The sequence below is a fragment of the Vipera ursinii genome, assembly GCF_947247035.1.
Source record: "Vipera ursinii genome assembly, chromosome: Z".
NCBI classification, from domain to species: domain Eukaryota; kingdom Metazoa; phylum Chordata; class Lepidosauria; order Squamata; family Viperidae; genus Vipera; species Vipera ursinii.
The window spans coordinates 26,345,591-26,359,843 of record NC_139517.1 but is presented as its reverse complement, the minus strand read 5'-3'; the positions used below and the strand labels follow the sequence as shown (position 1 = coordinate 26,359,843).

General features: G+C 41.9%; 1 protein-coding gene across 2 annotated transcripts; it reads left to right on the top strand.

The window, feature by feature from the left end:
- The first annotated feature begins 535 nt into the window (after positions 1-535).
- CHMP2A (charged multivesicular body protein 2A) lies at positions 536-12,271 on the top strand. 2 transcript variants are annotated; one of them, XM_083379276.1, is made up of 7 exons: positions 536-782; positions 1,330-1,369; positions 3,665-3,861; positions 3,952-4,131; positions 6,529-6,659; positions 6,899-6,960; positions 8,731-12,271. In XM_083379276.1, exons 3-7 carry the CDS (start codon positions 3,694-3,696, stop codon positions 8,850-8,852), a joined length of 663 nt encoding a protein of 220 aa, XP_083235402.1. In that variant the 5' UTR covers positions 536-782; positions 1,330-1,369; positions 3,665-3,693; the 3' UTR covers positions 8,853-12,271. The 2 variants fall into 2 exon arrangements, with proteins under 2 accessions (XP_083235402.1, XP_083235401.1); XM_083379275.1 differs by lacking the exon at positions 1,330-1,369 and having other exon boundaries at positions 537-782.
- Positions 12,272-14,253: the final 1,982 nt, after the last annotated feature.

Sequence of the window (14,253 nt, the reverse complement as noted above, 5' to 3'; positions counted from 1 at the left end):
TCGTAAATAGCAATGGAACAAATACCAAGAATTCTACATTCTCTTTCAGAAAGCGGTTCACTGATAGTAGTATCGATTTATTATTTTTGTGGAAATGCCTTCAAGTCAGTCTTGACTCTTCGCAGCAGCCTGGAGAAGTCCTTGCAGATCTCATGGCAGGATTAGAGAGGCTGGCCAAATGCCATCTAGATGAGTTTGCGATTAATCAGGACTAGAACTCATAGTCTCCCTGTTTCTAGCCTTATGTCTTAACCACTACACCAAAAACTGGCTAATATACAACTTTTCTAGCATGAATGCTGTCCTTGATAACTCATCATCCATTGGGGAGGAGAGACTACTAAGAATGATGATGATTAAAAGAAGCATTTCCTCTCCACCCTATTGTTTTTTATTTTGTTTTGGTTTTGAACACGGCTCACTTTCGCCTCTGATGGACAGTTTGGAATGTCCACCAATGGAAACTAGGGGGAGTGGGTGGGAAGGGAAGAGTCTCTCTGCACTTTTGTTAGATCTCTAACACAGTTGTCACCTAAAATTTCCCGGAAGTACCAAGAGGGGCAGACAAGACTTTCATCTCCTACCGTTTCTTTCCCCTCTCTGTATCTAATTTCCGGTTACGGCCCGCCTCCTATTCTCTGAGCAAATCAGGGAGGCCTTCGGGTTCTCCACCCGCGTGACCATGACGCCAAAATGCCACTCCCGTGACGTCAGTGGGCTGAGGCGGAAGAAGAGCGTAGAGGAAATATCGAGGTGAAGCGACGGAGTTAGGTGGCTGCTCGGTAAATTGTTGGCGGTCGGGGGGTCGGAACGAGGTCTCGGAAGCTTTTATTGTTTGGGGTGGGAGTTCTTTTCTGCCTTTCCCCCTCTTTTCCATCATATTCTTCTTTGTGTGTGGTTAGACCAAAAAAATTATGTCTATTTGGAATTGTGTTTGCGCTTTGCCCCTTGCGAGTATTCCCAGCGTCCACCCGCAACGCCCCACAATTTAGGCACAGACCTGCGTCGGGTAGATCCTCTAGGCGACTTTGCCTTGGACAGAGCAAGCCTCTTCGTTTTATATTGCTTGTCCCTTTTTGCCCTGCTATAAAGTAGGCTCATCTAGTCTCTCCTTCGGATTACCACTCCTATCATCTCCACTGATGGATGGGGGGGGGGGGAGCACATCTGGAGTGGTGGCAAGTTCTGGAAGAGTACTGTAAAGGTTTCCATTTGTCTGTATTTGATTGGAATGATGTATTGAATGTGTATTCTAACATTTGGGTAAGGAAGGATGTTTTTTTTCAATACTCTAATTTGCTATAATTATTATATTTATATTTCATTCAGACCCTACCATCTCTGAAAAATAAATCCACAGTCTGTTAAGGTAAAGTAACATAGCTGAATTTTTGTACTCAAAAGCTTCTTAACCAAAGCGGCTTCATTGTGACTTATGTTTAAACTTGTTTGGTCCAAGGAGAAATTGATTTGATTTTATTTGGTTTGATTCTCTTTTTAATTCTTTGCTTTATCTATGGTGGATTAGCTGATGCTTATCCTACTGATGTGTAAATGATGGCACCATCAGTTAAACCAAACTCTAAATATCAGGCAGACCATTGTTTCAAATAATTTCATTTTAAGTTATTTAACATAGTGCAAATTTAATTTTTTTAATCTGTCCTTATAAATAAAAAGGGTTAAATGGGAAACAGTTTTTTGTTAGACAGTTTCTGAGGATGATTGAAAGATTTGAGGATTTCCAGACTGTATGGTTGGCAAGTCACAATCTTTAGTAACTATCAATACTATGACAAGACTGCTTGTCATTGTATCCACATTATTCCGGTGGATAGTCTGTATGACAAAGATGTAACCAGCTGAAAGTTGCTTAACAACCCTCTCATTAATAGAAGTGTAGGTTCTCTGAATAAGAGTGCATTTCAAAATATTTGATAACTGGATAAGGCTGGTTAAATTAGCCAGAAACTCAAACTGGAACTGTCTTGTTATTCTTCTGCCTATTTTCGCACAATATAAATGATTTCTCTTAATTTGGATCATTTTTATTTGCTCAGTTTATACAGTTCTACTGTGTTCACCAAGCAGCAAACCACAGAGAAGAAGATAATGGCTTATGAATAGTAAATCACATACTGAACAGTGTATAATATTGAGCAGTGGTTCTCATCCTGTGGACTGTGGACCCCTGGGAGAGCACAGAGGGTCCGTGAAGGCTTGAAGATATGTTATGATTTAAATCTTAAGTCTTAGGGACTGATGGCAGGCATATTGGGCGGAGGGAGGTTGGTGCCGGCCGCAGGTGCTCCCCAGGGTATTCCGGACCCATGCCATGTAGGGTGCCACCCTATGCACATAGGGTGACCCTGCCTCTATTAATTTCTCTTCTCCCCCAAAGAATTACATGCCACATTTCACGTCATTGCCTCATGTTTCCAGAGCAATTAGTTTGAGTGCAATGTGCAAAGCATGAAGAAGGTTGGAAATGAAGTCTCCTGTATGAGTGATTTTTTTTTAAAAAAAGTGTAATTGGCTTTTTTGTAGCTTGTTTAAATTAGATCCTGGATAAGGTTCTTCACATTCAATCTGGAATGTATATGTCTCTAGCATCTTTCACACAAGTTCTATTTCCATTAATATTTGTATTTATTGTATTTTATTGTTGTTAGCCGCCCTGAGTCCTTCGGGAGATAGGGCGGCATACAAGTCTCATTATAAATAAATATAAATAAATGTCAAACTGCCAGCTCATGGGCCGGATGCATCACACCAAAACTGTACCTACCCCATTGCCGGCAATGGGGAAAAAGTCATGATACGTCTTGCGATGTCATGTGACGTCGCGAGTTTGACATACCTTACTATGGCCATGGTCCATGGCCACAAAAGGTATTTAAAGGGGATCTGTGGTGAAGAAAAGATTGAGAGCCACTGAGGTAGAGCAATATAATAAAATACAATTTAACATAATTCATACAATATAAAATACAATGCAATACAGTACAACACAAGGTTTTGAAGGGTGAACAGAGGCTTTTTTTTTGTAGTTCTGTTGAGTTTTTGATACATAGTTAGGGCAATAAGAAAAGTTTATATAAAAACTGCAACAAAAACCTCTGGCCTAAGCTTGTTGCGAAATGATAGAACTAACACACACACACAGAATTGTTTGTGTCCCAGAACAGTGAATGTTGGCCAACGGGCTGCAAAATAGGCTGGCCAGTGCACGCACGTGTGAGCATGTGCTCCTACTCGCGCCAGCACCAATGCCGCTGTGCAAATGGGGCGCTGTGTGATGAAAACAGGGTGCTGCGTGGTGAAAATGGGACAGTGCTAGTCTCACGTGAGTGCCCCGTTTGCGTCGCACGTGCTCACGGCCCTGTTTGTGTGTGTGCATGTGTATGCGTAAAATGTTTCTCTCTCCCTTTCCCTCTGGTCCACCAACAGAGAAAGGTCGGAGATCTCTGTTCTAGTTTGTTCTCATTCTGAAATGCAGTGTATTTATCATGAAACTCTAATTGTAATTTTAGTAATCTGATGGGGGGGGGGTTTCTTTGGTTGATGACTATATATTTTAATAAATTAGAGTTTCTTGATGTATTAATACGAAGATACTTTGTTCCTATGTGTTTTATATTTCCGCATAGTCCTTTTTCTCAAGACTTGTAGGCTGACTCGTTTTCTGTCAGGATGGATCTACTGTTTGGGCGCCGGAAGACCCCAGAGGAGATGCTACGGCAAAATCAGCGGGCTCTGAACCGTGCCATGCGAGAATTAGACCGTGAGCGGCAGAAGCTGGAGACCCAGGAGAAAAAGATAATTGCTGATATCAAGAAAATGGCTAAGCAAGGACAGATGGTGAGTTGGGAAGGAAAGGACAAATATGGTTTTTGAAAGTCACCAGAAGAAAATCTATGTCTGCTTTCTAACCTGGTTCTTCCATCTCAGGATGCTGTGAAAATAATGGCTAAAGATCTGGTGCGAACAAGGCGCTATGTCAAGAAATTCATCATGATGCGGGCTAACATCCAGGCAGTGTCCCTTAAGATACAGACACTCAAATCGAACAACTCCATGGCTCAGGCAATGAAAGGTGTCACCAAAGCCATGGCTACCATGAACAGACAGGTGGGTAAGCTGCATACTAGTTCAGCTGCAGAAACTCTTTTAAACTGCTCCTTTTGAACCTATACCGTACTCACTGACCAAGCATCTGATTGCATTCAGAAGGTTCCACTTTAAATCAATCTGCCTAAAATTCTAGAGAACCAATGAGATTAGGCATCTGGAACTAGAAATCCAAATAATTTGACTTAACAAAAGGCAGTTTTCTAAAAGCTATTTTGTTGTTAGAATAGAGTAACAGAGTTGAAAGGGATCTTGGAGGTCATCTAGTCCAACCCCCTGTTCAGGCAGGAAACCCTGTACCATTTCAGACAAAAGGCTGTCCAGTCTCTTCTTAAAAACTTCCAGTGTTGGAGCATTCACAATTTCTGGAGGCAGGTTATTCCACTGATTAATTGTTCTGTCAGGGAATTTCTCCTTAGTTCTTGGTTGCTTTTCTCTTTGATTAGTTTCCATCCATTGCTTCTTGTCCTGCCTTCAGGTGCTTTGGAGAATAGCTTGACTCATTCTTCTTTGTGGCAACCCCTGAGATATTGGAACATTGCTATTTCTTTTAATAATACGTGTGGGTTGTTAGATATTACATGTAGTCTTTGTTTAGCAACCGCTTCATTTTAGTGACCATTTGCAGACTGATGAAGAAATAATTTTGAGTCCTCTCATTTATGATCTTTGCAGGTCTATAAAGCAAAGCAATGTGAAAATGAGGTCATAAGTACAGTGGTGGTTTTATTAGTGTTCACTTCATGTAACCACTGAGTTGTTGATTCCAGTTGTGGTTGCTAAATTACCTGTAGAATCTGTTTCGTTTGTCTTTCAGAAAGGGAATGAAATTGGAATTGCTTAATGCAGGGGTGTCAAACTGCCGGCCCGTGGGTCAGACGTGTCACACGGAAGTCGCACCCACCCCATTGCCAGCAATGGCAAAACAGTCCCAATACGTCACGTAACATCACATGATGTCACGTGACGTTGCAAGTTTGACATGTCTGGCTTAATGGGAAGAACTAGATCAGACATGTCAAACACAAGGCCTGGGGGCCGGATCTGGCCAGTGAAGTGGTTTCATGTGGCCCGCGAAGCCATCCTGGAAACAGTGAGGGAACGGCCCCCACTGCCTTGGCCCTGGCCCAGAGACCCTCCTTCTGCCAGAGACCCTTAGATCTGTCCCACTCCTGCCCAGGCCCCAATAGGCACCCTTGATGCGAACGATGTAGAGCTGGCCACGCCCACCCAGTAGGCCATACACACTCTAGCCACACCCACCCAGTAGGCCACACCCATCCTGGCCATATCCACCCGGCCCCTTGAGGGCAACCGCAATGCTGATGCGGTCCTCAATGAAATTGAGTTTGACAACCCTGAACTAGACAATGGAGACTAGGCAGAAAATGTAGCACAGAAGCATTTTAAATTGACAAATTCAGAAAATGTGCCACTTAAGGTATCATAACAAGTTTACAGATACTTTTTTCACCTTATTGTTGAATTGTTTTTCCAGCAGGATTCTCTGGACTGGATACAATCTGTCCTGAATTATTTTCACTGTCACTTGATCAATTAATACTTTTGTTAAAAAATAAACATTCAACCTCTTAGTAACAGTAATCTGCTCTAGTGATGTTACTCCATTCACTGTTTGCTCATTCCTAATCAACTCTAGGATAGTTTTCTGTAATTCAGTCTACAGGCAGCTGACCTTGAAGAGCATCTGGAAGCTTTATTTGGTGTAGAATGCAGCTGTGTGGACTGTGATGTCGATATCTAGGATGGGTCATGGAACAGAGTGTAATCTGCTGCTGGGTGCAATTCAGGGTGCCGTTTTTGACCTTTAAATGCCTACATGGCACAGGGTCAGGTTATTTAAGGGATTGTCTCAATCTCATCTGTCCATCCCATCAGGTCCAACAGAAATGGCATGCTCTGGGTCTCATCTGCTATTGAGTTCAATCTGACAGGACCCAGGACAAATGCCTTTTTTGCTTCAGCTTTTGCTCTTTGTAACGTCACTTCCCATGAGGTGAGATAAGCCCCATCTCTGTTAATCTTCCAGAAAGCTTTGAAAAGGTGGTTCTTTCATCAATCCTGAGGTTGTATGGTGAGCCTGTACAATGGTGAATGAGGCCAAATGATGGTTGTCCTCCTGCTGTCTTGGAGGTCTTTTATAGTTTTGTTTTATCTTTGTTATTTATGTCTGTTTTTTTTTTAAATTTCAGGTGTGGTTTTAACTTTTTTGCTTGTAAGCCTCCTACATTCACTTTTTGTGAGATTGGCAATGATATAAATTTGCTAAATAAATAAAATATTCCCTTCTATTCCGTTCCAAAAGGTGAAAAGCAAGTGATGGTTTATTTCCTTTTCTGAGATTTTGTAACAGTGTCACTTCTTGCCTTCTTTTAGCTCAAGTTGCCTCAGATTCAGAAGATCATGATGGAGTTTGAAAAACAGTCAGAGATCATGGAAATGAAGGAAGAGATGATGAATGATGCTATTGATGATGCAATGGGAGATGAAGAGGATGAGGAGGAAAGGTAATTAGCCTTGGAAAGCTCATAAAGTTGCATATTGAAGAGAAAGTTTGGCATCTAAGAGGTGGCAAGTGATAGCTTTTTGACCTTCAAATCCCTCCCTGAAATCCAGATCTGTGGACAGTAAAGCCAAGCCTGTTAATTCAACCTGAAGTTGAGAAAAGAATTGAGATTGAGTTAAGGGAAGTGATGGATTAGCCATGCAAAGAAGTGCACTTCATGTTCTTGCTTTCCATTCACAGTGATGCTGTTGTCTCCCAGGTGTTGGATGAGCTAGGTCTGACACTGACCGATGAACTGTCAAGTAAGTATTTGCATGAAATGAAAATTAGGAAAGAAGTACAGCAAGGGAAGAGACACTTGATCCACTTTGTGATTCACAGATACCAACCTATTTCAATTGAATGACTGAATAAATAAGAAAGAGACCAAAGCTTACATAATTCTTGTAAATCCCAGATGGATAAAAATCATTATTTATATCCAACTGACTGTGGCTGGCTCACAATATATTATCATAAAATCCAATAGACCTAAAACAAGATGGGATGTGGTCACTATACAGACAAACAAAAATAACAGAAAAACATTCAACAGTTAATAGTGTTCCAATACATCTTTAAAAACAGGTATTTCAACAAAGATTAAAAATACATTGTGAGTGGTAATGAGGCCAGTAAGACTGGGGCTCTTAAACTTTGTGCACTGTAACTGCCTAATCACCATAATAGTACAACTTCAGAAATTTACCCTAAGTAATGCAATTTTAACGGAAGTTAAATAGAAACCCTTGAGGAATGCAGTGGTCCCTTTTGAAATGAATGTCATTTCTTAATTGTGAAATTAATTGTAAAAAATGTGGTCCTGATTGCTTTACTAAAAAAAACCCTGAACAAAATAGGTTGGTATCTGTATAGAAAGAATACACTGAAAGTATGTAGAGAGAGATTTATTTTAAAAATTGACTGTCTTCCCTCGCCTCTTCCAATTCAAATGGTGGTGCTATGGGGTTCTGCCTTGGTCCATGCATGCAAAGTCCAGTCCTGTCTTATAGGTTCTGGACTTTCCACCATACTACCTTGGATTAATCAGCTTGTCCAGGCAGAGCAGGAAAATGAGATTTTTGGGTAGTTCTAATATGTGCAAAAAGTAATAAGTAAAACTCATTGTCCCCTGATCTGTTCCGAACAACAAGAAGCAATTCTGCTTGAAGGTGCTCAAGCTTTATTTTGGTCTGTTTGGGAGGTGAGCCAAGGCATGACTGTGAGAGAACCTCCTGGTTCAGGAAAGGGTACACTTGGTGTGTTAAATAAATTTTTACAAAGGCTGCCAGCTGCTCCTTGAATTGGAGATATGAATCTAAGAGAATGTCCTGATTTCTGACGTGTTCTGTTTGAGGTACTGCAACCCCATCCAGAACCAAAGCTGGAAAAACATTGGATCCAGGAAGCCCTAAAGTCCAAAGCTCCTAGTCTTGCTAGGAGCTGAAGCCTGTTCTTCCCCCTTCAGATCCCTGCACCCACTTGACACTGATACAGGACCTCCCCCAGGATCACTTGGTTGTCCAGGAATGGAGTTGTAAAGCTGGGTATCATTAGAATAATGATGACACCTTACCCCATGCTGCTGAATTATCTCATCCAGCACTTTGTTTAGTTGTTAAAACAGGAGTAGAGAGAGTGTTAAGCTAGACTTTTCCCCAGTCATGAATTCTTTTTGGAACTGGTCTCTGGAAGGAAAATTAGCACAACACCATGCCCCTGCTTCCAGTCCTTAGCACCAAAATCAATAATCAGCATCAAAGGCTGCAAAGGGGGAAGCAAATATGCACCATCTTCATCTTGCTCTTGCCAGAGGTCATCCATAAGTGTGATTAATGCTGTGGTTAAGGACATAATGTGATATGTGAAACTTTGTCTATTTTGCCATAGTTAGCCTAACCACGATAAGTATGATGCATGAACTCCATATATACAGTAATCCTGATGCCACACTCTTGGGCAGAGAGAACTGGGAGTGGATGGGAAAATTGTGTTATTGGGTTGTCGCAGATTTCACTCTCTCTTCCTTGCAGATTTGCCTTCCACTGGTGGTTCTCTGAGCGTGGCAGGAGGAAAGAAAGCTGAAGCCTCAGCAGCCCTCGCCGACGCAGATGCTGATTTGGAGGAGCGGTTAAAAAATCTACGGCGAGACTAGAAGAGCAGTGCCCAGCTCCCTTGCCCTCCCTTAGCTTGGGTGGCTCTTCAGCCACTCCTGGTGTTAGGACTGCAACTCTGCTGTGGCAGGGAGTCCTAGCGTTGCAAGCTTGTGTGAGGCCTAAGTGGGGGAAAGAAGGGTTCGATCAAGCCATGTGGTGCTTTTACGTTTCCCCTTTGATTTGAAAGGACTTTCAGCATCACTTGGTAAAATTATATGGCTTTTTTTTTCCTTTTTTCCTTATCATGAAAATGCCTCCATTTCCTTGAGGCTGGATAGCTTGGGATCTAAAGGAAGTTTCCTTCGGGGGTGGGGTGGGGGGGAGGGCAGGAGTGGGTGACATTCCCTACTCAATACCCTGCGTTCTTTTAGCGATGATGGTAAGGTGAGGAGGGGAACAACAGGGTGTACCTTGGCTGATATCCCAGCCATTGAGAAGTGGCCAAGGACTTTTATGACTTTCCCCATGAAAGCTTTATATGAAACACTGCCCCTGGAGGCAAGCGGGTAGGCAGGCTGGCCGGCCTCCATATTGCAATTCTTTTGTCTCTTGTAATAAAGGTAGTTTGTACTGAGAGTTCCTCTGGCACCTGCTATTGCACCTGAAATGGAACAAAATGGAACTGGCCCGTGACCACTGTAGTCTAAATGTCCTACACTGCATATTTGTCTCTCTTTGTGCAGTTGGTGACTTTTGGAGCAGGGCATATTTTATGTGAGAAATTTAGGCAGATTGCCTTTGTTCTAGACGTTTTCCTTTGAATCTGGGAGTATATAAAGACCATTGTAAGTGTCTTCTTGCACTACATATGTTTGAAATTATGGGCTCAGTGAATTGTAGGCAGGATAGGTGGGTTAAAGTAAAGGGAAGACTCCTACAAATTTGGTTTGGAGCAGAGAGCACTAAGGTAATACCTACTTGAATAGTGAAAAATTAAGCTGTGGGATTCATTTCAGCAGAATAAAGTGATAGCTTTGACCTTCATTGCAAAGGAATTCACTTGTCCTCTCTATAAATTTGGATGTTAAATCCAGCAATCCTGATTGCCGTATGGAAACATCAAGGGCGGAAAAAGGCTGAAAGAGAGGAAGTTTTCCCTTCAGTCCAGCCTTGTGGGCGTGCCACAGGAAACTTGAGTGCCTCTTGTGGAACCAGGATGCTGGATGAGAGGCTATTTGGCTGATCTAGCAGGAGTGCTTTGCATTACTAGAATCCAAAAGAGGGTGTATACAGTTGTGCCAGGGAATGTGTTCAGATGGAGTTGGGGCTGAGCTGAAGAGCTCCAGAAAATGAGGGGAATTTGTGAGGCCTGCCAAACTTATTATATGTGCCCTGGGTTGTATAGATGATTCCCAAGCTAGCTTCATTCTAGACAGAAAACGGGAAGGAGGAATTTCTGGGACCTCTTCCATTTCTGTTCACCTGATATATATTGACTTTCTTCAAATGATCCAAGGAGGCTGATTTTCTTTTCCCTTGTCTTTATTGTTAAATTATTGTTTTTGGAGGAGGGGTGCTTCTGATTCCCAGGATCCAAGGTGGAATATCATCTGAGATCTGAATTGATTGGAAGCACAGTATCCAGGGTGTCCCAGGGATGGTGGAAGTGGTGGTACTGAAGGATGCCCGATCATGGGATTGGTCCGGTGGGCTGTTGGATGTAAAGCTCTTCCGCAGGTTTATTTTTCCTTACGTGCTACTACACAAAGCAAGTATGGCAAAGGTGAGGGTCCCAGAAATCTGGGGACATTATGCCACTAATGAAAAATCAGAAGACTTCCAACTGAATAAAGAACAATGACTCAGTAATTGAACATGTCCAGTCAGAATAAAATGCAGGGGCTTTATTGAAGTTGGGAACTCCTGTTGCAGCACCTGCTGAGAATAGTGCATCAATGCTGAGCTTTCTGTTGGTTGAGCACTCTGGAGTCCCTATGGGAAAGGAAACATGGCTGGCTGGGGTTTTCCCAGTGATTTGGAGGCTGTAAAAATAATACAGGAGAAAATAAATAGAGAAATGTAGGTGTGTCTTCCCACTCCTGTGGGATGTAATGCTTTTCTTCCCTTGGGCTAAGCCATAACTTTCCTGGCAAAGGGGTTAGGGGGACAGCTGCTAGCAAACGGATTCATACCACAAACTAGGATAAAATGGAGTTTGCTGGCTTGTAATCAGTATATCAGTGTAATCAGTATATGGTGGGAACCCAACCATTGATTTCAGTGTTGTCCAAAATGATACAGTAGATACAGTACAGCAACTGTTTTTGAAAACCAAATTATTTAGGAAAACCATTACCTCCTATAGTTTTTGGGGGCTTCGGTGTCAGTATATGAGCTTGGATTAAGGGTTGCTAATGTTTTCTCTTGCAGGAGACCTATGTCTGTAATATACACTGTCTTGCAAAAATCTACTTGATGAAGCGTTTGCCTGTCTTTTTATTTTCCTGTGTAGAAAGTATGTGTGGCGTCAAGCAAGGCTCCTGTGTTCAGACCTCCCCACTAGTGACAATATTGTTTATCTTCAGAAACTCCTTTCTAACAGAAAAGGGATAAGGTGGGATTGTCATTCATCCCACATTCCTGATATACCTCCCCATTCTATAAATTGTTTTCCCTGTTAAGCACCCTGATATCATTGAAGCTTGCATTTAAAAAATGAAGTCAAGGGATAAAGTTTTGTTGTAGTAACTGCTACACCTCTACATGCCTTTTGCCCTTTAAATAAAATGAAGAGTGAAATCCTTTCCTCCAAGATAACATAATTGCTGCACACTCCCTTCTTCTGAGTGAGGTCCCCATAAACTAGTCAGTCTGTGTTGCAATTTACCATGTTCCCACTGAATGCTGCCATCAATCCTTTTACCCCTGCAGTCTTAGCAATATAGGACACTCACCTAGGGACCGTTTTTTAGATCCGGGTGAGCTATGCCCAGTGCCCGCAAGCAGGAATGATATGTCTCCAGCAGCTCCTTGCATGCCTCTTTTCCCTTTTCTTTAACACTGCAAAGGTAAAGAATTGGTGAAGAAATGATAACAGTATTGCTAGTTTCTCTTACAACTGAACAACAGCTCAGAAACCTGGAGATCTTGAAGCTATCCCTGCAACTCTCGGGTGTGACGTTCCTGCCACACGCACAGTGGGGGTAGTGACTTGATACCTTCCATTACCCCAAGGCAAGCACAAGTGCCCACTTTTAAAATAATGAAATTTTTATTGCATTTTCCCAAGATCTGCTCCTGTTGCAGGTCTTGCTCAGTGACATAAGTATTGTAGTCCTTGATTTATATGTAGAATGTCTTCAGTTTGAAACTTAAACATTTTTTAAAAAATATTTTTCCCCTTTCCTGAGGTACTTATTTTTTCTGCTAAACCTTCTTTTAATAATAATAATAATAATAAATGCACCAGTCCACTGTTTCATCGTTTTTCACATTCGTCAATAACCCATATGGGTGAGTAGTTGTGTCCTGTAGTGGGAAGAATCACATTTGAACTGAAACAACGGGAGAGGATGGGTTATATTTTGGTTTTTAGGTTGGTAATTATGTGCATCGCAGGAGAGAGGAATGTATATAATTTTATTTACAACTTGAAGCTTTTGGACTGGTTCAGAGATCCAGTCCATTTAGGAGAAGTGAAAAGCCTTCAGAACCCTTGGGATTTCTTCTGTGAAATGGGACTGCAACTGATTGCGCAATACCAGAACTCAGATCATATATGGCTCTACATTAGGGAACATAATTTTCATATTTGTTGCAGGTTGTACTTTGGCAGCAAGCTGGAGATACAAAGAGACACTTAAAAAAAGATGGGGCCAAATCAAATGCTAATTTTCATTATTTAAATAACATCCTGGGAATTGATGTCCATCTTAAAAGTTGCCAAGTTTAAAAACACTGATCTAGAAGATGTCTAGGATAGTAAGGCTGTACTGGATGGTCTTATGTTTTCTTATCCATTGCTGTAAAGAGCACAGGTTAAGGGATGCAGTGGCTCAGTGGGTTAGGACGCTGAGCTTGTCGATCAGATGGTCGGCAGTTTGGTGGGTCGAATCCCGAGTGCCGCGTAGCAGAGTGAGCGCCTGTTACTCGTCCCAGCTTCTGCCAACCTAGCAGTTCGAAAGCACGTAAAAATGCAAGTAGAAAAATAGGGACCACTACGGTGGGAAGGTAACAGTGTTCTGTGCGCCTTTGGCGTCTAGTCATGCCGGCCACATGACCACGGAGATGTCCTTGGACAAGCGCTGGGTCTTCGGCTTTGAAACGGAGATGAGCACTGGCCCCTAGAGTCGGAAACGACTAGCACGCATGTGTGGAGGAACCTTTACCTTTTTTAAAGAGCACAGGTGCCTATTGTTTGGATGATCTTACGGATACTTGTCAACATAAAAATTGTAATTGAGCCTGGAATTATGATTCAAAGTTTCTGTGGTCATTATGTGGGTCATCATCTACCTGGACCCTATTATATGATATTGTTCACTTAAATGAATACTGCAGTCATTAAGCAAATTTTATGGTCGTTAAGTGAATCAGTTTTACCCAATGGGTATTTTTTACTGGAAACTGGAAGTGAATGCCAAAAACCAGCAAAAAACTCCCCCAATTCAGTTGTGCGATCATGGGACATTGCAAACAGCCATGAAGGTGACTAAATTATCAAGTGCCCTTGTGTGCACTTGTGGCTATCAGGCCATAAATAGCTTTTGGTGGGTCCATTATAACTTCAAATGGTCATCAAGCAATCAGTCACAAGTCAAGGACTATTTAGTTAATACACATCATGTTAGTCTATCAGCTGTGAGAACTCTGACCAAGTGTGTTTGCTGGCTGCTTCATGGATTAGAAATTTCAGTGAATGGAGTAAGCTATGGTTAAATATGAATGTAGACAATGTCTCCTTGCCAGGAAAAACTTCAACTACTGGTTTTTGTGTGTAAAAGAGCAGAAGCAAGAGACTGCAGAATTCATTCCCTGCCCTTATACAACTTGAATATTTTAGAGGTAGATGATTAACAGGATTAGTTGGAGTGTTTTCACTTTCTTTCATCTACTTCAAATAACCCTGTTTTCTTAAGTTTTACACAGTCTCAATTCATCAGGGCACAATTTTATTTACCTACTTTTGAACTTGATCCCTCCTCTGACCTGGTTTTTTTCGCCCCTAAGCACCACTTGAGCTTACTTTTTACCAGAACTATTTTAATTTTTGAGGATGTGGGAAGGATACAAATGGTAGTTGCAACAAGAAATTGTGGAGGTTGAACGTTCCAGTTCAGGGTTCCATCCAGCTGTGTCCTTATGTAATGTTCTCTTCCACTTTGATTTTCACCCTTTGCTTTCCAATAGTAAGCCAGTGTTATTCAGTGGACACAGAAAATTCAGGCCCACATTTAGGGG

Coding starts and splice junctions, on each gene's coding strand:
- CHMP2A (XM_083379276.1), top strand. CDS start 3,694: ATGGATCTACTGTTTGGGCGCCGGAAGACCCCAGAGGAGATGCTACGG. Junction 3,862..3,951: donor TGGCTAAGCAAGGACAGATG/GTGAGTTGGGAA, acceptor CTTCCATCTCAG/GATGCTGTGAAAATAATGGC. Junction 6,961..8,730: donor ACTGACCGATGAACTGTCAA/GTAAGTATTTGC, acceptor TCTTCCTTGCAG/ATTTGCCTTCCACTGGTGGT.